Source organism: Bemisia tabaci, chromosome 9, assembly GCF_918797505.1.
Source record: "Bemisia tabaci chromosome 9, PGI_BMITA_v3".
Taxonomy (NCBI): Eukaryota; Metazoa; Arthropoda; class Insecta; order Hemiptera; family Aleyrodidae; genus Bemisia; species Bemisia tabaci.
The window spans coordinates 22,122,876-22,147,251 of record NC_092801.1 but is presented as its reverse complement, the minus strand read 5'-3'; the positions used below and the strand labels follow the sequence as shown (position 1 = coordinate 22,147,251).

At 33.6% G+C, this 24,376-nt stretch overlaps 2 protein-coding genes across 2 annotated transcripts in view; one reads left to right on the top strand and one right to left on the bottom strand.

Moving 5' to 3' along the window:
• Positions 1-16,781, top strand: part of mei-P26 (E3 ubiquitin-protein ligase meiotic P26) — a 36,674-nt gene extending 19,893 nt beyond the window's left edge. The window contains exon 15 of the mRNA XM_019047946.2: positions 1,007-16,781. Coding sequence (XP_018903491.2) covers positions 1,007-1,111 — 105 coding nt within the window. The 3' untranslated portion in view covers positions 1,112-16,781. The remainder of the gene's footprint in view (positions 1-1,006) is intronic.
• Positions 16,782-19,143: 2,362 nt separating this feature from the next.
• Positions 19,144-22,386, bottom strand: mRpS18A (mitochondrial ribosomal protein S18A). The gene is made up of 4 exons (XM_019048004.2): positions 21,977-22,386; positions 20,997-21,136; positions 20,530-20,653; positions 19,144-19,629 (listed from the first exon to the last, which is right to left on the bottom strand). The coding sequence occupies exons 1-4, from the start codon at positions 22,089-22,091 to the stop codon at positions 19,469-19,471; spliced, it is 540 nt and encodes a 179-aa protein (XP_018903549.2). The 5' UTR covers positions 22,092-22,386; the 3' UTR covers positions 19,144-19,468.
• Between the last annotated feature and the right edge of the window lie 1,990 nt (positions 22,387-24,376).

The following is a 24,376-nucleotide window of genomic DNA, read 5'->3' as shown; positions in this document are numbered from 1 at the left end:
ATATCGCCTGCCTTCAAGGACACCTTTGATCGATCATCGCTCAAATCCTTCTGTGGAGACTATAGCCTGATGCATGGGCCTCCTTTCCTTCTTTCCTCACCATACATCGTTACCATAAACTTGTTTGAAAAGTAAAGAGCGGAAATGTTTTGAATAATGTCAAGTGGAATTAGTTGAAATTTCATTCAAAGAAATTCCTTTTTTTTTTCTTCTTTTTTTACAAAATTAAAAAATTTATTATGTATTTAATAACTCATACGCTTTGATTACCAGGCTTTGAAACTAATTTGCTACTCAACAATTGCAACTGTCACTGACTCAAGTATCAATTATACTAGATGTTTCCATTACTCGAAAGTCCCCGTAGTTTAATATTTATCGCAGAATTCGCATTTGCCAATCTGGCAAGAATTTGCAGCTGGTCATAAACAGGGTGATTCTTAAGTCACACACCACTAGCATTAGGCATGTATCACCGCTGCAACTTTTAAACAAATTTAGATAAAGACAGTATTTTGTGAGTGCTCCTTGGTCAAAGTAAAAGACTTTTTGGACCACTTCAAAATTTTATGGGGATTCTACTTAAAAAGGACAAGAACCCTAGGGGTTATTGAGGTGGTGCAGAACTTCTGAATCACCCTGTAGATTGTTTTGACTGGGGGAGGATATTTATCATATGATCAGTATGATTTTTTGGTCAAAAAAAGTGATAATTGCCTATCATGCCCCTCAAATAATTAAAGACTCAACAGGCTTGCTTCCGAAATCATGTTAGTTTCCGAGCTTTGGATTCTGAACATCTCTTACTAGTTTCTGCATTTTTAAGGGGTTAAAATTGGCTAAACACAAAATTGCAATATACTTTTTCCTCATTTATCTTTTTCTGCACGAAATGTCTGATCCTTTTATATTGATGAAAAGAAATAATAATCGCTCTGATCTTCTAATTCTATGTTGAAACATTGTTTTCACAGCTACATTTTTTTTTGTTTTTGTTATTTTTCAGGTGTCACGCTGTTGTGGGCTAAAAATTACCTCCGAAGGGTATGTTGTAACTCTAGCTAAAAACAACCACCATGTTTTAATTCTAAATACTCTATATATTGTATAGAAGGTAGACGGAGTGTTTTGGTTTTCATTCTTCCCTTTTTCCCTCCAAAATGAACCTTTTAAGAATTTACTAATTCAATTTTAAAGTAAATTTTAAATTTTGATGAGTACACTTTTTTCCCTAAAACAAGAAAAAAATTGACGTGTTTAAGAAATCCCAATAGTCTTATTGAAATGATCTCAAATCTTCCAGTTTTAGAAATCTTTATTTCTTTAGATATTATACCTATTTCATTTCTTTCCCCTCCTTGGTTTTATTTATTAATATTTTTTTTTCTTTTCCTTTTTTTTTACTTTTACGCAGCAAGTAACCTTTTTTTAAATTTGTTTTTCTCTCTTCCTCTTTTTTGTTGTTTGTTTTATTAGTGTTTTAAGATGTTAAACAAAAATCATAATGAAAAAAAAAAAGAAAAAGCAAAAAAAAATTACAAATGGAAAATAAAAAGAAAAAAAAAGAAAAATTTCATGTAGTCTTATGGATGAGAGATAATTAAAGGTACTGGAAGGTGAAGAAAAATCCAGAATTATACCTTGAAATACTGGAAATGTTTCACTTTTTTAGATTTCTCATTTTAGAAGTGTTGTGCCCTTGAATGTAATGTGAACGTAGAATGTGTTTGCATTCAACGCATGTTTATCACTACTCTTTGAAGCATTTTGTGGTTGTTTTATTATTTATGCAGCCTCCTCACCCTTTTTCAGTTTTTATTCTAAATGAAACGATACGCTTTTGTGAAGGGATTCTCAAAGTATATTTTCCCATGATCTTAGGAATTGCCTCATCACTAAAAATTGGCTGATTCTGCATCCAAGTTCCCCGTTTCTACAAAAATTTTACACTCTTCCAAGAAAAAGTAAACTGGCGCTTTATTTTGATTTTTCTACTCAGTACTATGTATACACTTTTATTTACAAATTTATTCAATTTTATTCCTCTGACAAAGAAATAAGTATCCTTTTTGCTCATTTTTAAATCTGCTATAAGATTTTATCTGTTGGAAGCCTCTTATTTTGGTGAAAGCCTGTCATGAAGATACTTAAATCACTATATATCTAAATTCTTGTGTTGTTCACCAATCGCACCTTACATTAATTAACACTATCATTATGAGTATTCGTCTTTAAACTACATGCTCCCCTCGTGCACCCTCAGAGAAAGTGTGTCCAGTCCATCATGTATCCCTTTTTAATAGTCATTTCTTTTGATGAGTGCCATCCCTTTTTCATTCATCGTACAAAACTGCAATGGCTTTTGCAATTTTTGTCATGCCTTCTCAGATATTAGAGTGTAAATAATTTTTCAAGAAAACCTCTAGTGTAACTCCAAATGAACTCAAATTTGGAGATCAGGATTTCAGTGTAGTCAGCTGCAAGCAATAACTTTGTTTAGAATGAAGCCATTTATCTAAGTCAAACCATCAATACGTAATTTTGAATTACTCCCGTTTTCCTTTTTTTCTTTGGTTTCTGCTTCTATTTTCTTTATCTCCTTTCAAACTGTGTCATGCATCCATCTATTACCCTGGATAATTTATGCCGTTGTAATCATTTTTCCCCCTATGTGTCAAAGTATCGTCCCATATCTCGTATTTGCTCCTATTCTCCTCTTTTCTAAACTCTTACAAGCTACAGAACCAGAAATAATTTCTTTTGTCCTAACCACTGAAGAAGTGTCCCTCTATATTCCGTCATTATATTTTCTCTGTGGCTTTTATTTGCCTTGTGTAGTATTGACCATTTAATTCACCTTTGCTTATAATGATCCATTTCTCCCCTCATCAAGCAACATGGATGCAATGATTTCTGTAATTTCAAAGGGCAGTTTAACTCTGTTGGCGTGATCGCTTTTCACTCCTGTTTAATTCGTTGATTTCATTTTCTATCAGGTATTCTTAATTTTAGGTAACTTGCTTTTGTAAATACGTTTGTATTTATATTTATTTTTAGGACTTAACAATCACATTTGGGAGAGCTACTAGGCACACCTAGCTTTTTTGGGTGATTGTATCAGAATCTTTTTGGGGTGTTCATGTTTTTTTGTTAGTGGGGTCTCCCCTTTTTTTCATCCACATATATCCTTCTTTGTTTCAGGTTTGTTTATTTTTTTTTCTCCTTCTTTTTTTTTAAGTTTAATTTCCCAACACATTCTCCCCAATTTTCTAAGTATTTGGTTTGTGTGTAAGTTTACTGTTGCCATATTTTCGTTTGTTTTTCTTGTAGGTTATGTAAAAAGTCTTTATTGTTATTCCAAGAGTAACAATTTTTTGAAAAACTTTTTTTTTTCCTTTTTGTCAAATTAGTCAATCTTAAAGTGAGGTTCCCCAATATCCTCCTATCATTATTTCTATTTTTACTATGTATATTTCGTGCACTGATGTTTTGATTGATTTCCTCGAGCTTTTTTGAGCTTTTTATGAACTTCTTTATCGGTGTCCATAATTTCAGACATTGAAGAATTTTTTGAGACTTTTATTTTTAAAAATCCTGCAATTTTTAATTTTTTCTAATCTCCTAATGTACCTCCTCTTTCTTTTTGTCTGTGAGATTAATTTATCGGGAAAGTGATTAGAGGCTCCCTCCTTGTCATCATAATATCCTTTGTTGTATGTATTCTCAACTGGATCTTCATAAGTAAGCAACCATATTTTGTATGGTACTTTCATTTGAGAGCTCAGCAAAGAATTAGTACAGTCTATTAGGTCTCCTATTCGGCAAAGAGCGAGAGGATAAGAAATCAAGAATTCACAGTTTCGGAAGATCATCATCTTTACTGTTGCTGTTATCAACATTATTTTTGCTGCTTTTCTTCATCTCTCTCCTCGTCTATTCTTTTAAGATAATTTTAGCGAGCTTCCTGCGGAAAAAAAATCAAATTATCATCAAAATGTGAAAATTAATTCTCCTCTCTAAAATTTCACCTGAGATACGCAGAAAGATTTTTTCTTGAATGTGATCATTTTTAGATTTATTCTATCTCTGTCAAACTCCAGTTTTCTCTGTTCATCTTCTACCTCGCTGTGGTTGTTTGATGCAAGAAAATGCCGCTTTCTCAGAGCAGTCTCTCGTACCCAAGTTAACAGACAAACTAAAAATTTTTTATCAGGTATAAATTTGATCCCTTTTCGAAGTTCTTCAGCTTGTCAACTTGTGTTCCTTTAACTATCTCTTTAGCTGTATTTTCATTGGAACAACTCAATTTTACCTTAAAATTGAGCTCATCTGAAGATCTTTCCAACTCAAGTTTAGTTATTGATTCTTTTATTATTCATAATTGTTACTGTTCTCTGGCAAAAAAAAGAAAAGAAGAAAAAATCCTGAAGAAATTATAAGCAGCAATCAATAATATACTTAGAGAATTCCTACTTAAGTTGACTTAAGTTGATCTTATATTTATCTATTTACTTATTTCTTTTTTTTACGTTAGATATTACCAAATTATTGTGATATATTTTAGTTTTATTACAATACATAGAATGCTTTTGTTTTCAGATAAAAACATTCTCATGTTTGTATAATATTCAAGTTTTACATACCTATGTACCCGTGTACAAATATTTTACATCCATTCTACATGTATATACTTTAATTGTTTCTTTCCTTTTCTTTGTTTCCTTTAATTCTGACTGTTCTCTTAGTCATTTTACTCACCCGATAAACTGCGGTTGCAAACATTGCCCACTTCTCCTACCTTATCATTATTTTTGGCTTGTAATACTTCAGTTATTTCTGTACCATTATTTTTAGTTCTTCACACTTCTTATTTTGTTGTTTAATGCTGGATGCTCAGAATTTTCCGTGGAAGTTCTTTCCCCCTTTGTTTGAACTGAGTGAAACTAAAAAATAACGGTTTTATTCGAAATTGCCCTATTTTTGGTTTTTTCCTCCCTCTATTGGTCACTTAAAGTTAAGTGAAATTTCTCTAAACTTCTGTCAACCATTTCTTGCCTTTCAGCTTAATGTATCTCTCAAACGATTCCATACTGTATGGTGTGTCTTTAGAAGGATGTTGTGAGTTCATGGAGCAAGCCACTTTAGTCAATGCTAGTCCACCTTTGAGAATGTGAATTTTATGGTTCATATTATTTTGAGACAAAAATTTCATGAACCAAAAACCATCTGAATCGTTAGTATCATTCAGTTCACATCCATGTTGCTAGTCCAAAGGATGTAATTGCATGTGAAGCAGAGAGGAAATGAATCATTAAAAAAACCTTTCAGCGAACACAGTGATTGCTTGGGTTGTGATCGGACCATTAGTAATTGGCACTATTGTAGAGCCATTCTGTGTGTCTGATATTGTTTTTGTGTTTTAAATCTTCAACTTATCTAAAAATCAAAGAACCATTCGGGAAAGGGGATGTCATTTACCTCTTTTTTACTAAAAAAATCTCCAACCTTGTCGAATGTGAAGGGCTCACAGTGGCGCTGGCAGAGAACCCTTGACCTTTTTAATCTGTTCTCAAAGGAGAGGATTTAATTATAATTGTCATGAGAATTTTAATTTAATAGGACCCACGAATATCCTCAATAACAGTAAAAATTCTGTAGATTCTCCAAGCTAACCCATATTTTTGGGTTGAAAAATTTTACATTTACTATAATATAACTCTATCATTTCTGAAGGGCCAATTTTGATCAAATTTGTACTTGTCCTGAATTCAATATCTTACTTGATCAATTTTTTTCAGTAAACTGCTCTAAGTTTGTACCTTTTAATCCTCTGAAATAATCAAAATTGATTGGGAGCCTGCCCGCTGCCTTTGAAATTTCATAAGAACCATCCCTCCTGATGTTCGTTCTGAAATTGCTCAAAATCTGATCTATTACGAAACACTAAACCTCAGACTCACAAGATCCCTTTTGGAATAATATTTCTTGTAATCTCCGCTCTCTGAATATCTCATGGACTAACTATGGCATGAAACATTTCAATCAGGCTCTGACAAATCCTGATAGGTTTTTAGTTTTCAATCTGATTCCTAAAAAAGAAAAATTAGAGCGCTCAATAACATTAGCAAGACCAATAAATAGTGCACACAGCTTACTTATTACCAAGATCAACATTTATCATATCTTTTTTCACAATAACTAGAATACATATTTCTTGTCATTTTATGTTTCAATTTAGTCGTCTGGTGTGTTCGTTACCATTTATTGTGAATATTATTTATTTTTTTCTGAGTTCAGTTCTTTTTGGAGTCTGTCGGTTAAAATGTTGAATTTTATAAAAACAGCTTGCAATTTAATATGTTAGCAATCCAACAACACCCGGACCTAAAATTGGTGAAGCGCATGCCTACCCAAATATATTGCCAGATGAGTTAAAACATCGGCAAATGCTAGGATATATCTGTTGCACTGTAGAAGAATTTTTTACACTCTTTAAAGAAAATTCTGATACTCGACTCATTTTCCGACAGTTAAACGTTAACACTAAATCTAGAAAACTTAAAACCATACAGACTGCAAGTGTAACTGCATTATGTATTTTCTGTAGTCAGTGATTGTTTGTAGCAATCATATGTGCTCATTTCATTTCGGTGATTATACACAGAATAATAGGAAAAAATAAGTAGAACTGAACATTTGGAAATGTTAATCATTAAAATTGCTGCACTGTAGTACCCTCTTTCCCTTCTTGTTTTGCGAGGCTGATTATGAAGTCTGAATTAGATTAGATCTTTTGCAGGGTCCTTCTCCTTTGTCTTAGGTTCCTGATCTGGCTAATGTACAAAGCTAGTACATATGTTCAATTTACATAAGTTGTTTTTCATCCTCCTAACTCAAGATTTATTATGTCTGAATTTGAATCATCAGTCCATTGATCAGTTATAAGCATGAATCCATTGCTCTTGATCTTATGGACCGAAGATTCCAATGAAGCAATGCATCCTCTAATTTTCCCTTTGTTTTTCTTTACCCTAAATTTAGGCCTATAGGAATTTATGTTGCATTATGAACTCTTAAAGTCTTACTTTCTTAATTACATTGAATTTAACTTACTGTGCCTGTTTCTCCTTTTGTTTTATTTGCTCTTTTTTTAACATGTTTTTATCTTCCTTGTACAGTGATGTATCCTCGCTAGAGGCAGATTTAGAAGGCTCATTATGTATGTTTGAAGAAAATTTCATTTTTCTTAGAATTATTAGAAATTTTGGATTTTGGATCCCCCCAGTATTTCTTCATTCTAAAAAGAAAGGAGGAAGAGGAATAATGCTGTCTTTATCGAGGAAAATTCCAAATTTCAACGTTGATAATTTTTTTAGTTTGAAAATGTAATGTGAAGGATGAAATCACTGTGAAAAAATATTTTTGCAAAATATGTACTGCTCTCCCTTAAATGTGAAGAATACATCATTGTTAAGAAGATAGCCTAGTTTTTGGATTCTAAACATTTCTCTCTGGAACTAATGTATTCAGTGTTCGATTGAAGATAACTCATTAATTATCTCTTTTTTGTTAAACTCAAAGAGATTTTTTTTTTGTTGTTCACAAGTAGGTATTGGAATTCAATATTGTCAATCAGTCTCAAAATTTTATTTCGTCTATTTCGAAATGTTAGAACTCTATTGAGAATGTGAGTCCTTCAAAATATCCTACTGACCTCGGAAATACGTAGTAAACAGAGAACCCAAAGTGGGGTAATGTCTATCATAAATGAAATTCAACACTTTACCAGCCAACTCATGGCAAATTGCAAGTTGCTTGTAAAAAACTTATTTTTTGAGTAATTTTTTTGCCAATCAACCAACTATTAGTGATATTTCTGTCTGAACATTAGTATTACAAGTAGAGTGATCCTGACAAAATTTCCCTTTTTTCCGATTTTGCTGCTGGGCCTATTTTCTTTGACTTTTCGAGTTATTTTCTTTTCCTTTAACACATTGTGTTCATTTTATGCTTCAAGCTCATAGGGGGAAAAAATCCTGTTTCAACTGTTTTAGAGAAAATTGCACATCTTTGTTTCCTACCCCTACTCCAGAATTTAATTTTTTTAAGCCATGAGCCACAGGGTGTCTTGCTATCACGAAAAGGTACTTGGCTTCTAAAATTGCTAATTATATCCTTTATTGTTTAGAATTATTTTAAGTTTAAGCTTATCAGTTAGAGTTGCATTTAATTTAACCCCTTTTTTTTTTCTCTGTCGTCAAGTTTCTCTGTTACAATATTGTTTCTCTCTCGCCAAAATCAACTCAATTCAATATCTGTCTTCCGAAAATCATGTTCGAAGATTATTCTTGTTAATTTATGAATCGTACTCCCAAAATCTTTTATCTGGAAATTTCTTCTTAACTGGTTGCTCCTCTCTACAATATTACTCGTGACTATTCTACTATTACCTTTAAGGTTATTTTTTAATCTCTGATAAATTTATCTGCAGTGGAGTGAGGAAAATAATAAAAAAAAAAATGAAACTTCTAAATCAAGAGACCGGACAAAATAACAGAACCGAAATGGAGCGGCCAAGAATTAGTGAACTAACAACTACTTGTATTGAAAAGCTGTCTGAAACTGTAAACAAGTTTAGTAATAATTGAATTGGTTTGAGGAGAAACCACCAGAGACATTTGTCCAATTTTAAGGTTATTTTTTGTTCTTAATAGTTTTCAAAGTTAAATAAAACCATTAAAGTAGTGTAAAGATTAGTTTTAGGGTTCTCTTAATCCTGAACTAAATCTTCACACCACTTTAATGTCTGCATCTAACCTTGAGAAGAATTCAAAACCAAAAAAAACTCTAGGTAGGAAATCGTTGCCGTTTTCACTGGTGTCAGTTAAAGTGTAACAAAGGAACTTCTTTAATCTGACAGGCTACTGCTATTGCTTGTTTACCTTGTCCGTTTCTTCAGTCAGAATTGAATTTATGAAGGTGACAGTACCCTCAAAATGGATCATATTTAAATAGTGTCTGTGAATTCTTCGAGTTGCTTTGTTCAACTCTTTTCTCAAATGCTGTGTAAAGAAACTCATTTCAAAATGTTGAAATCCCCGATCAATGCAAGCCTACATTCTTTGCTGTAAAGTCGTATTTTGTCTTTTTGCGCTCCTGACAACTTTCTGAGATGAAGATACTATTTTTATCCGCACAGAAATCCATTCCATGAATTCAAATTGAATAGCCTCCACATGCCTCAAATCTCTTTTAAAGTCAAAGAAAGAGATGGGAAATTTTAGTCTGCTGGAAAAGAAATAAAACACTCCCTTGATATTTAAATGCACTACCCATTTTCTGCGAACAGAGGTATTGTTTTCTCATTCAAAGGAGGAAGTTAATAATCTAGTTGAAAAAATGACAAGCATAAATCTAGAGAATAGAATGGAAGTCTTTAACAGCTACAATAGATCAACATACAGATAAATCATATAAAAAGAGTTATGCAAAGCCGTGATCATTTTTATCATCATTTTATGTAATCGGTGAATGGAATTCCCTGTGCTTTCCATGCATTTCATCTCGGTTTGTCTGACGGTAGAAATTGCTCATCCGCATTTACTTATTTGTCCCAATCAGTTTCTGTCCACCTTCTACTCTCTTGAATAGATGGATTCATATATGGGGGTGTAGAAACTTCTGATTTGAGGAGTGGGTGGAGAAATGAGTGAATCGTAATCAAATAATTTCCTTTTTTTTTACCTTTAGAGCACCTCATACATATTTTTTCTCCTTTTTTTATTGCTATTGTTTTTTCCTCCTTTATATTATGATAAACTTTGTCCCTATAAATTAATTTGCAAAAATGTTTGCAACCAAACCAGAAGTTAAGCAAATTTAATGTATTATGCTTCTTAACGTAACTTACAAATTGACCTTGTAACCTTCATTGACTCTGAGTTGCTATTGCCCAGGCAAGCCATGACAGTCATTCCCTGACTGAAAGAAATGAAAGTACAGCTTTGATGTCTCCGATCTGGTTAATGCAAGGAGTTGACGTTGCCTTTTTGCATCGTTTGTTTTTAGTATCTGCTTTTTCTTTTTCTAGTGCTCCTGAGCTTTTGTGTACATCTGAACATTATTAAATTTGTCTTTCATGTACAACCTTATCGCTGTAAATGCTAGTGGTATCTATGTTTCTGGATAGAACCTTAGTGACGTCTTATGTCTTTTCGACCAATGTTGTGCATGTAGCCTTGTGTTTTGTGCATGACACTTTGAAGTTCCTATATTGCCCATTCTGTTATTTGGTTCTCGCCGCTTTTCTTAAGCAATTTTACCTCTTTTTATCCTTCAATATTTTGCATAACATCTTTGCTATAAATGGCTTGTAATAACTTTAATTCAGCTCAATAATTTGAAGAATGTGATTTTATTTAATAAGGCATTAGTTTTTATGCTGAAATTCAGTCTTGACGAGCATGTTTCACTGAAAATTACTTTTCTTAGTCCAAATTTTGAAGTCGAGCTTTTTTGTTTATTCGCTTTAAGTTCTTGTGTCAAAATTAGTGCATCAGGGTGTGCTATATCTTGTCAATTTAACTGAAACTGTACTCAAACTGCATTAATGCATTAAAATTTTTTGCATTTTACTGCAAGAAATATTCTCGAATCGGCTCCAAATGCTCCATCTCCCTTCATTATTTTGTACTCTTCAACAAGGATATGGCATAGTTCGGTTACCAATCTCTCAATTCCACATGAACAGGCGTTAGTAGTAATACCAAGGCCTGTTGTCTTCGGAATAATGTTGCCTTGATTTTTCCCTTCTAATTTTTAGATATTCAGATTATACAAATTGTTAAGTCAGAACATTGTAAGACTGATTTCATTTACTTTTAATCGAATTCCAGTTTACGTTTTATCTTGTACAAAATATAAGGCAAATATTTTAGCAAGTATGATGCTAATATAATAAAAAGGAATTTATTGCTATTTCATAAATTTACAAAGGAAATGCTCTGCAAAATTCTTTCCCAGTAATTGCTGAAGTAAGTCCAACATGATCAAAGCTTGTTGAGTAGTGTCTCGCTCAAAGGATCCCAAAATCTCATTTTGTTTTGAATCATCTCTGCAAGAATAAATACGTCAGTGTACGAAAATATTGTGTGACAGTGTTATTTCAGCGATTGCAAAAAGTTTGTATGTTTTAAATGAAAGAAAAATTCTAAGAGAAAGACTCTCCAATTAGTACCTCTAAGTTGGTACCTCAAAACAGCATGAGAAACAACACATACATAAGTTGCAGCTAATTGCACCAACAATTGGCCCTGAAAGTCTCTTGACAATGTATACATTTTTGAATATTTTCATTTTGCTGTCATTGATGAATCTGACCTAATGAATCTGAATTTTACGAATTATTATTCTTATGTTACTCCGTTTTATGTGAGTTCAGTCCTTCATAAGAATTTAAATTTTCTTCATGTCTTGTTTTGTTAATTTCAAAGCCTACAAGTTCTACAGGTAGTGCTGCTTCGTTATTATATTATGCATTCAATTCGGGGACGTAGTGATTTTGTATGGTAAATGCTGTTAAGTTGCTAAAAAATGAACACTCAACGAGAAAATATGAATAGACCAGAGTTTTTTTTCCTAACTTTTTTTGTGATCTGCAGGTATGGAGTTATTTCCAAAATCTGATGACAAAATCTAATGTTATGCGCATTTCTAATCGAGGCTAGGCGATATTATCTGACCTTGACGTTTTTTGCAGAAAGGCATGTAAACCCAGTTTCTTGAGAACGAACAAACAAATCATGTTTTCTTTCACTGTGTGTAAAATGAAACTTGATAATTGTGTCTTTCTTCTCTCTTGTTGTCGAACTACCTTGGGAAATCCAGGCTAACCGAAACAAACCTACGTAATTGCATCTAAGCCTGTTTAATCCCCTATTCCAATCTCTTTTTTTTTGTAAAATTTCAGTGTGTAGCTACGTAAAGATTATAATATGTCCACTTCAACCATTATGATTATTCCTGCCTAATTTGATACTACCTATCGCAGAAAAATTTTGGGTACATTAACACATAAATTCCAATTGAGGAAAATTATTCCAGTTAAAGGCGAAAATGTCTTCTATGGAGGAAGCACAGGATGTAGATGTGTGAAGGTTTAAGACTTAGCAGCCACTTTGCATGTCATTTGATCATCATTTCATTCATGAAAATTTATTAATTTTTCATCCTCAAGGAAATGGCACATGCTGGTTAAAATGACCATCGAATACCTGTTTATATCTGTAATACCTCTCTGTAATCCTAATATACCTTTTAATACAAAATCGAATGCTAACTTTCCATGTTGGCCCGTCACAAAATAATTTGAACAACAGATTTTGCTTTGCTAAAAACACAATCCTTCACTAGTAAATGACCTCGCCAAGATTAAGTCAACTCTTTTCTTGTGTTCTTGCGTTTTGCTCCTAAAGGAATCTCTGCATCCAAAAGCTCTGACTTCAAATTTTATCGATATTTTTCCTTTGTCTTCTCCGCGTAATGTGTAATCTAATTATCCTTATAATTCTATCTCTTATTTGCCAAGAACACAATCAAAATGCAGAATTAGAACATTGATACAAAAAAAAACGGTTCCGTTACAGAAGTACAGGTCATTTTTCTATCTTAATTTGGAGGGATAGTTTTATCTGTGCTCACCAAACTTGATGCTCAAATGTAGCACCCCTCTGATAGTCTTCCGTGTCGGCCCACCCAAACATTTAGGCTCGGTGTCCAAGTCTCTCGCTGTTAGTTATAGGTAGAACCCGTTTCAGATTACTTTTCCTCTATTGCTGTATGCGTAGGATGGAGAATTACATACAACAAAAGTAGAGCAGTAATTTGCTTCCTCTTTTTTAAATCGTTTCCCATTAATGATGAAGAATTGGAAAATTTTATTTCCCTTTTATTGTGTCGAGCATTTTCAAGCATGATATATCAACTAAAATGCATAAAATCGTAAAAATTCATTCCCTCTCTCATGACCTAAGTTTGCTAAGTACTTGGACACAGCTTTGACCTCATGCCTACATTTATCAGTGTTTCTAATTTTTGTAAATGGTGTCTTTCTGTACTGTATCCACAAGCTGGGTAATTTACCTACCCATTTCACAAATGCTTTTTCTCGTGGCTGACATTAATATTTTGTTCATCACCTTGTTTCACCCTTCTCTCGCAGCTCTTGATACCATGGCAATCATACAATAATATCTTGCCTTAGTCACTTAAAAAGTCTTAAGTTATATTTTTATTTTTAAATTCTATTTTTTTTTTTTCGTTTGTTAGATCCTAAGTTGTAAGAACTCGTACAATGTTGAAAATGCTGTTCAGTGTAACGAAAACCAAATGCTATGCACCCAGTGGGCAAAAACTTCAAGACGTGTATAATCTCTTTTTTCAAAATTTTTCCTGAATTATCGCACCAAGGGAACATATTTTCTTGTGTATTTTGCCTGAATCAAAACTTTAGTCGGTAAAAGTAAGAAGTATAGTATCTAATCTCTAAAGACAGTGACATTAGAAACATGAAACCAAGAAGTTGTAAGAAATCTAAAAAGTAAAGGAGAAAGACTTACCAAACGAATTGTTTTCTTATAGTCAGAAAAAAAATCATTCAGTCCACCAACTTTGGAATCAATGTATGCCTACTGCCGTTAGACTCTTAAAAAATTGAATTTACCATCTTTTTGGCATTTCACAGCACAACTACTGATAATAAATTTTTCTTGAATTTCAATCTTAATAAACGTAAAGATGTAGCCATTTTTCTCTCCGGAAATGTATTAGATAGGGCATTTTTTCGATCAAGTAAATTATTTCACTAAAATTTTTGTTGAATCTGGCATTTTTTTACGTTTCTGTTACCAATACCTGTCCGGAGATCACTTTGAAGGGGGAATAATCAATATCTTTATTGGACAAGAATTTGTGATGTATTTTATATTTGACTGATTGACAAAGCAAGCAAAATTTTTCTTCGGAAAGCCCTGATTTGCCATCTATTTTATCGTAGGTAATTGAAGTCTTTTTTCCTCTCTCTCACCATCTAAAATATTCATCAAGTACAGCTAGTACAAATTTTGAACTGTAGACTGAATTTTCAGCAATAATTCATGTTAATAATATCTCTCTTTCTTTTTTCCTGTGTGTGAATTAGTCGTATTTAATTTTATTGTTTCTTATTCAGTTTTAATCCTTAAATTTGCGTGAAATTGTCTTGTGTCCTAGTTGTATGAAAATTCAACAAATTTAAATTGAGCATAATTTAAGGATGCTTAAAATACCTCTCTCCCTTTTGTCTCTCATTCACCAACAGTTGTGACCGGCATAAATCAAAAACCATGCATCAGCATTTGTCTCGATTTATTATTTTATCTCAAACTTTATTTTTCTAAGGTGAAATGATGATGTTAGTCTTGACAATTGGAATTCATGATCCTCTTTTTACTGAGAAATATCTCAAAACACTCTATAGATCAGTTTTTGATTTTTAAGGAAGAAATTGATTTAGGCACCTCTAAAATGTTTTAATGTTGCCCGAAAATTTTTGATTTACTTAGGCTATCAATAAGAAACCTTTTCTCAATGAATTAATGCAGTTTTTTTGTAATCCAATGTTCAAGGTTTGCTGATCTCCTTCTCCCCTCCCTATCATTTTGCAGAGGGCTAAATATTCAGGAATGAAAATTGTACCAAATAATTTTATTTTCAGGGAACCATTATCCATGTCAGTGTTAAGGTAACTTTATTGAACTTAATTTTTAACAAGATTTAAAAGCTCTGGGATGGAATTTTAAGATGACCCTTGATATTTAAATTGCCAAAATATTAAGCAATGTTAATGCTCTTCTAGTTGGTTCCTGGCCCCAAGGTAACCGTTTAATATGAGTAGCAACCAACGCCTCATGTCAAATTAATCAAGAAGAAGTCATTAAGAGTCTGGAAATATTTTTCTAATGCACTGTTCTCTTTTATTTAGTTTTTCTCTAATGCTTGAACTCTCTGTTTGTCACACATATCTTACCTCAAATTTTATCATTTTAAAACCTATTTCCTGTCACTAGTGTGAAAACTTGGTTTTCCTTGAATCAAAGTACCTACCTGTTTTAATTTCAAGAACAGTTGTTAGATTTAAAAATGAAAAAACCATAAAAAACTGATTCAATTTTGCAGTCACGCGAAGGCAAACAAATGCATATTTTTCCTCAGCCCAAGTTCCCTAGAGGATAACTGATTCCATTTATTTCCTGTTCTTGAAACCTACTTTTGTTTGTCGGGAGCTATATTTTTAAAACCTAAGAAAACCACTTGAGGTCTTAAATCAAAATTTTGATTATGTTAAATTTAACATTATAGTTGCATAGGCACCTACCTCATGCTCAGGAGTATCATTTCCTTTGCTCTGCTAAGCTCATGGGAGAAATTGTGATCAGAAATTTTCCATCATGCTCTTTGCCTCCAATATTTGAATTTAATGCTTATGAGCTCTGAATTTTCAAATTGTACACTTTACCCCATTGTGAGTAAAATTTTGCTCTTTGTTAACCGTTCCGTAAGTGGTTCCTTGTTTAACACTGCCTAATTTCTTTCGTAAAATAGTTGAAAGTCAGGTTGGTGACCTAGGCAAAAGTAAAGTAGACTACAAAGAATAGATCATGTCTAAAATGCAGCTAGATCCCATCTATATCATTCCAAAATGATCATCGTTTCTGCAGCCTCCATCTACTGGTTGCATTATTGGCAGTAACCAATATTTTAAGCCTTACACTGATGCGAAAATAGAAGCAAAATTTATAAATCCAGGTTTGGTACGGAAATGAGAGGATACTGGTTAAGGGCAACTCCCCTCACCCAATATTTTTCCATCCTGTCAAATAATGTATCTTCACTTTTCTAGGGCATTCAAATGCGTAGTAATGTGCAATTAATTTGTGTTTCCTTTCCCTCTTTAATTTAAGGAAAAAAAGAAACCAACTTAGTACGCTTAATCTGTCTTATTTGAAATTTTTGACTTTATAGATTTTTAGGGTACAGTAGGGTAGGTAGTTTGTAGTTTACCTAACTTGTTTGTGAATGAGAAATTGATAAGTCAAACCGTTTTCTTCTCAGTTTTCCCCTTTTTCTTTTTTTGTCTAATGTATTAACTCACTAGTCATCTTGTTTATCATTACAGCTATTCGGTATGTATACATATATACCTGGTATCTATTAATGAAGGGGCATCTTTTTATTTGTTCCCCTTTCTCTGAAGGAAAGTTTAGTCTTTCATAGAACGGGATTTTTACAAATTTGGAACATCCATAAAATGTTGAAAAAAGTAGTTAATTTCGCTGTGACACATGTAATGTGGAATCTACTGGTACTCATTAGAGTAGCTGTGTTAAATTTGTTTACTTTTCACAAAAAATGATCCTATAATTCGGATCTATGCAAATTTTTAGTAGACCTACAGTCAGTTAACTCTGAGCAGAAATCAATTTTTGACTATCTTACTGGCATTATGAGTGCTAATTTCTCAAAAGTTGTCGCGAAAGTAAAAGTTTGGCTTTTAAAGGCAATAATTTACAATTTAACTCGGGAAATTTCCATGCTTCAACTTTGTAAAAATCCCAGTCAAAGTTAAGGTTACAAACAAAGAAAAACGTAAAGTAAGTTACAAAAATTGAAGAAAAAAGAAAATGTTTAAAAAAAAAAAAAAAAAAAAAAAAAAAAAAAAAAAACTATAAAAAAAAAAATAAAAATATTTCAATGATTAAAAATGATTTTTTCCAATTTTTTGTTGTTTGATGTGGTTCTGTATCCATATCTCAGAAGTGCCTGATTGTGTTTCTAGATTTTCCGTTGTCACTAGGAAATAAAGTGATGGGTACAAACCTTTTGTTGTACTTTATCGCTTGATATTTTGAGCAAGTTTTTTGTTAACTTGGTGAATCTATACATTTGTGTTTTACATGTATTTTGTAACGTATTATGTATGTATTATGTATTCATACATTGTTTCTATTTATACACTTATCGGACACCAGTTCATTTTTCTGATTAAATTACTCAACGTGCCTTTGGATTTTTATTACTAAGGAGGGCATTTAAGGGTAGTTGAAATTCTGATTGTAAATGTCTCAATGCGTTTGGAACTAGTAGTGTTCACTTAATTTCTTCCCCATATGCATTTTTTGCGAACTCATGTCTCTTGGTAGTGATAATAATATACATATATTATATGTACATATGTTCAGCTATATATTGAGGTATATTCTTTGCACATAACATGTGTTACGTCTCATTTTAGGTTCCATCTTGGCTCCTCTTCCCTTTCTTTTGAGAGTGAGAAGGATGTAGCCAACATTCACAATTATTATTATTTTATTATATTATATTGATTTTGATCTTTTGAAGTTGTAGAAACTAATTTAGAAATTGTATTTGGCGAATATTATCCCTTACTACTTAAAGGACCCAGGTAAGAGTTCTAATGTAGTATTCGTTTTCCATTTTCATGCGAGTAAACAATGTAAATCTCTCTCGTAGTTGTTAATATTTGAACTTGTGTGTATTTTTATTCAACATCTTACTGCGCTAGGTGCCTGCCTGTAATTGCGCTGGTTTGTACATAAAGTTGCTTTCTTTCGGGCTTTGCTTGTGTATGCAAATTAACCATTGAACTTTTCAGAACAAAACATAGGGCTTTGTTACTTTCTTTGTAGCTCTGCCGCTTACAGTTGGTTCTTCATTTTTACATGAAATGGGTCAAGGGTCGAGACTACCTCATCAATCCAGGTGAGCAGTCGAGAATTCTTGATGTCATCTTTGGAAGAACCCGACTATTAACTCACTCCCTCATTTTGAGTACATTAACGCAAGAGAAAGATTTTCATTTTTTCTTATTTCTTGGCTTGGATCTGTTTTTTTTTTTTTTTTTTTTTTTTTTTTTTTTTTTCAATTTTCTTCCACCCAGTACATTTTTTTTCTTTTTCTTTAGTAATTTAAGTATCCCCCCTATCCTCTTAATGTGTTTTCCTTTCCTATTATGTTTATTTTTAACAAATTATGGAAGAAGTGTTGTACCAGCTTTTTATTTAGAAGATTCTGAGTTTTTTTTTTTAAAATGCCTTTCTCTTCTCATTCTTTCTACCCGTTGAGTATTCTTGTATATATTTTCCTGGTTAATTATGATTGAAACCAGTTTGATTGCTCATTCTAACATTTATTACTTATTATTTATGGTTATCATCATATGTTTATAGCTCAATTTTTATTTTTGGTTCTCTTTTGTTATTTTTCCCCCCAAGAAGTAGGGAACTCTTTCTTACAATTTTAATTTTCCTTGCTACAAGTGAAAAGAAGTTTGATTTTGTTATTAAAATCCATTGAACTCGTCATTTTCGACTAGCGCTGAAAAAGAAAAATTCATGAATGATTCGAATGTTCATGCTGATAACTGAATTTTTTCAGCCCAGCAATTTCTAAACCCTGCACACTTTGCTATTTTTTGAGCACCAACACAAAGGCTGCAGTTTTCAATGCTTGAATTTTTTCTGACCAATGTGTTTTGCATTAAAATAAGTTTGATTTGAGTGGATATTTTAAAGCTGTTCATCCTTGTGACAAAAACTATGTTTATCGTTACCAAAATTATTAACGTCATGGTACATAATCGTGTGATGTTTGTTACTTCCTAATTTTCCTCATTTGTTATATACACACTATCACAACCTTTTGCTGGAAAAAACCTTTGTTATATATTTCTCTTTATCATGTTAGCATATTTTGATTGTATTTTTTCTTCTTTATCATGATTTTTGCATATTTTGTCTGTAATATTCTTTATGTATTATCATTATAATTATTACTTCTTAAGTACTTTTATTTTATTTTACGAAATCAAATATATGGTAACTAATGTAAATTGAATTCATCTTATTATTTCTCTGTCTTTCCTTAAGTTACCTATGAAAGAAAAAAAACTACACTCGCTTTTACACAAACGTAGAGCCAGAAATTGTCCAGACAAAGTACATACAAATAAGCGCAATTAAAAGCTTTTTTTCAAAAATTCTAGGCGCACTATCAGGACCATTAATTGGATTTAATAAAAGAAAGAAGTGCATAAAAACAATAAAAACTTTATTCCCAATACATGTTACAGGTAGCAATCACTAATCCAAGATCTCACTATTTTTAATGCAACATTTGGTGTTTGAAAAAAAAAAAAATGTAGAAATAAGGAATATGATCTTAAAAGGAGAGACAAACTCCCGTGCAATGAGCTCATGACCGGAAAAATACAGCACATGAACTGAGGGTTGTATTAATTTATTTTTCTCAGAAGATGTTGCTTTGATTGCTAGTAAAAAACTTGACAAATTCTGTGATTATAGACATTCAACCTCCAAAATGATATCATTAGCGAGACACGTCGGGTCAAGGATTAGAACCAATTGTCTTTAGGGACAAGTTTCCGCGGAGCAAACGGGTCTTTGGGCGGCTTGATTGTGGACTCATCGTAGTACACCTTGAATTTGAGATGTTCCTTTCGCCTCTTGTATGGATCCCTCTCTCGGGCCCTCGGAAGTAGAGATGTCATTAAACCTGTAGAGCAGAAAGAATTGAGAAATAATTCTGTACACAACATGAAGAGATCACTGATTATGTACAGCTCTATCTGAGCTAAATTTTTAAGTTCATCTGATACACATATCATCATACCAAATGCATATGGTGCATAAGAAGAAGTGGTTGAGTGGCAGTTGAGGTGATTCAGTGGATGCTACATTTTGTATTAGAACGACATGCAATACATCCCATTGATTAGTTCCATTTTTTCAGCTACTTGTCATTTTCCTCAAATTTTGAGATCGCAATTCTGTTGCCAGGAGACTAAAGAATTCATTTATTGATTTTGACAAACAAATTCAACGTAATTAGGGCATAGTTTTTTCAGAGGAAAAGTACCGCATTCGATACTGATATTGAAACTGCACTCGAATGCAATATTTTCTCCCTAAAAAAACCACGCCTATATTACTTTGAATTTGTTTGTCAAAATTAGTGAGTGAATTCTTTAGTCTCCTGACAACAGAATTGCGATCTCGAAATTTGAGAAAAATGATGAGTAGCTGAAAAAATAGAACCAGTCGATGCGATACATAGCATGTAGCTTTGACACATAATGTGGCGTCCATCGAATCACCCTCAGCAATTTTTTTTTCCAAGCATTTAATGAATATAAACTGGTTGTAGAATTTTGTCCTGGAATACTGAAGGTTCAGAAGTTCTTTTCCGCCGAGTAAAATTCAGGAGAAACAAAAAATGATGGAGCGAGACTAAAGTTTTATCCTTGCTCATTAGCTGCCAGTTTCCAGTTCATTTTACTGCTAACTGATGGATATAAATCACGTCCATCTTCATTGTAATAGAATAAAAATAACTCAACGAATAAAGTGTAAAAAAATTATAGTGTTCGACTGTGTTAAACAGAAAGGATCTTACCAGCTTTGTTTGCCATCGCTACCATGTTGCCAATTCGTCTCTGCTGTAATCTGCATAAGCCTGTGATCCTCCGAGGTAGCATACATCCATCTTTTCGAATAAACTGGCTCAAAATTAGCACATCCTAGAAAAGAGTGTGATTTGTGAGAATAGGACAAAATATGATATTAAGAGGGTCATCTAGAAAGAAAGTTTACCCATTCCATATCACCTAAGAAGCTTGGCTGTATCGACTAAGCTGAAGGCGCATCTTTACCCTGATTTACCCCCCTAGCTGTCTTACCTCCCCGGCTTAAGGTCAGGTCTAGTGCGCGGTCTAGATTGTGTTATAAGTCAATGGGGGAAAGTAACCCCTTGATGAAATCCTAGATCACAAAATTTATGCACGCCCAGGAAAAACAAGTGTTCACAAGTAATCCATCCCAAGAAATCGATAGTTCCTACTTGCAAAATGAGGACCAATTTACCGTGTGTTTTATCTCCACGTTTAGACGACAAACTGCACAAGCATCAGAATCTTCGTTGTGTCTCAACAGAGTTTCCTCACGGGGAGAATTCATGTAAACACCTTCAATTATAAGTTGCTTGTCTTTACGGGTTTCAATAACTGGAAAAAAAAGTGAAAATATTGCAACAGAAATCCATGAAATTGTAGAATTGAACAAAACATCATGAGACTAAATAAAAAGTAGAGTGATATAATTGTGCTGGAAGTTTCCGCAACAGAATATGAAAAGAAAGTCTAATAATGTTGACTAAGATTAAAGGCGATAGAGATGGTGCGGTTAACCCTCTCAACAGGAGGTGACATCAGAATGAAGAAAAGTGGCAGTGATAGGAGAGAACGGCACTCTAGGTGGTAGGAATCTCTCAAGTCCGGTGATGTTGCTGATGAAGGACAATGAGCTAGGTATGTGCACAACTACTGAAGGAAAAAGACAAAGCACAAAAAAAACAAAATTTCTTGTGAGAAGATGAAATCACCATCTCCTAGTCTAAATGGCTTATCGATAGTGTAAGTCGGCAATCACATAACTCAGTTTGCAACATCGCAGACTTTCTGTCACACTTTATTTTTTAAGCGGTAAACTACTAAACAGTAATTCTTTAAAAATGCCGTAAATTTTCTTCTTTGTGCAGAAGAAATTCTGCAAAAACTTCAAGGAATGATGTCAGTTTTTTCTCTTTCAGAAGAATAACATGGAGGCGCAGATTATCAGACATCGCAAACGAGATATGTGATTGCGGACTTACGCCATTTTTATGCAACTAACTACTGCTGATCGAACTTTGTGCTGCTGCTTCATTCGATTTGCATACCAACAAATCAACAAAAATTTATTTGTGCTGATTAGTATGAAGCAGTCTCAGCTCTGTACCAAAGTAAGAAGCAACTTCGTTTCAGCCGAAGTGTGGGAGAGAAAAGGTTATCGTTAAAGACTCTTACTTTGTTTGACCGCAACAGGGGCAGTAATGTGAAGCTGTCTCGTGCATCTGCTAATGCTTGCTGGTAACAATGCTTTTAGATTGGAAGCAGAGAAGCTAATTATTCTTCCGAACATTGCTGCGGCGGAGGACACGGTAACACAATGACTTGGAGGAGGTAGAATCACTTTCGCTCAGAATTCCTATTTATTCATGTCCACACTTCGATAAATAAATTCTGCGCCGCACTGTTATTTTCGATAGAGTCTATGAACAATCATTGAGGAAAAAAATCCAACAGCAATATAATAAGGAATAACAGAAAACCTTGCGAGGTACTGCAATAACATAGACATGATAACCTCAAAAGCGAGAGCTGGTTTGTTTTGGAAGAGGCCGGAGCAGTGAGTTCAACCAGTTCAACGAGTTCAACACTAAAACTTCCAATGACTAGTCAATCAAATTAATCAAATGAAGTCCTCTTCTTTTGATTTTGAGAGATTTTTCATGCCTTGATAAACCCCCACTGTCGGTTTATTAGTCTGGATTATCAAAATTTTGCATCTCTTTATCAACTAAACAGTCGAAAATGTTCCACGAGGAGAGTAACATTAGATAGAAGTAACATCCGGCAACGCAGCATTTGAGTTAGGTTGCTGTCATGTAAAATATGCTAGCGGGAAATTTAAAAAAAAAAAAAAGTAAAAATTACACACTGATACATCGGGCCGAGTTGGAGCAACAACGCAGCGTGCCAATAGAAGCATAGAGTAGGTAAATAGACTAAATGGATTGCATCTTGCAAAAAGGAACCAGGAACATTGCAATGTTGCTAAGATTTTGCAACTTCATCCTTTGCAAAAAAACTATTGAAATCCTGGAAAAGTATGAAATTTACATGGTAATTTTTGTCATGAATTTACAGGTTTTAGCGAGGAAAAAAGAAACTGTTAATAATCAGATTTTTCTTCCAAGACAAAAGAGGTCGCACAATCTTAACAACATTGCAATGCTCCTGGTTCCTTTTTGCAAAATGCAATCCAAACAGTCGATTCATTCTGTAAAAAAGACTAGTTCTAATAAATAGACCATAAGAATAAATAGATAAATAAATAAATAAATAAATAAATAAATAAACGAATAGATAAATAAATAAATAAAGAGATAAATAGATAAATAGTCTATTTATTCTATAAAAAAGACTAGTTCTGATAAACAGGGCCGGATTTACCTAGAGTCCCTTTATACCCAGAGTTAAGACAACTCACTTTTGGTTGGCCTGAAAGTGGCCTAAAAAAAAATCCAATTCTGATTGGTTCTCGCTCATGGAGGCCGAAACGAGTGCACCAAGATGGCGGTACTTCGAATGTGAACAAGAATAATGAAAACATTACCGAATTGTGGTTTATCAAGAGTAAATTGTTATTTCCATCGGTCCAAAATGAAAATAGATTAAGAAATTATTCACAAACCAATCTCATTTTCTTTTTAATTGATCAATTTGTTGATGTTGTTGTTTTTGTGTGACAGACATCGCAGGATTCCTGATCCTTATCCCTCAATATCGTTCGTTTGGGTGCACTCGTTTCGGCCTCCATGGCCAGCCAAGGCCGGCTGCGAGTCAGCTGATAATCGAGTTGTCTTAACTCTGGGTATAAAGGGACTCTAGATTTACCTACTTGCCGCCCCCTTCTCATTCGTTCTGAAACTTTAATAAAAACCATCAAGTGAACGTGCCGGAGGGGGCGGATATTGCATAAGACACGTTTACTCGTGTTGAACACACTTTTTGAAAAAAAATGTGCAAAAAATAAACGGGGTTTAATAATTTTAACTTCCGCTGCCGCACCGGCACCGCGCTGACCGCACTGGTTTGGCGCAATGCACGAAGTATTCATGCACTCTTGTAGGCGCCATGCGTTTCCCGCCGACCGCTGCTGACCGCACTGTGTTTGACGCAATGCGTGAAGTATTCTTGCAGTCTTGTAGGCGCTAATATGTGTAACGCGCCGAGGGCTGTTCCTTTCAATCTCAAGTCCTCGTCATCATTTCACTCTGCGCCGCGCCGTTCCAGGCCAAATTGGGTGCTTGGTTTCTCTCTTAACTCGACTAATTAAAGGTGCTGCCTCTTTTATCGCCGAAAGACGACAAAATTAGAAATTACTATACTCTCAGGAAATGAGAGATTTTGTCGCCTTTTCTCGTTTGCAATTTTGTTCTGAATCCAACTTTTTATACCTACGTTTAAAAAAAAAAGTCAATATTTGCCGCCCCCCTAAATTTGCCGCCATGGGCCGCGGCCCATGTGGCTACCCCCTAAATCCGGCCCTGCTGATAAATAGACTATTAGAATAAATAGTGCTATTTATTCTACGATAGAAGGTCCTAGAAGATAGATCCTCGACTCCATATATTTTCAATG

Bases quoted from the DNA above. Each gene is read 5' to 3' on its own strand.
- mRpS18A (XM_019048004.2), bottom strand. From the start codon at position 22,091: ATGTTCGGAAGAATAATTAGCTTCTCTGCTTCCAATCTAAAAGCATTG. The intron at 21,137-21,976 runs GTAAGAGTCTTT...TTTTTTTTCCAG, and splicing joins CCCTGTTGCGGTCAAACAAA to TTATTGAAACCCGTAAAGAC. The intron at 20,654-20,996 runs GTAAATTGGTCC...ACTCTTTTCTAG, and splicing joins ACGTGGAGATAAAACACACG to GATGTGCTAATTTTGAGCCA.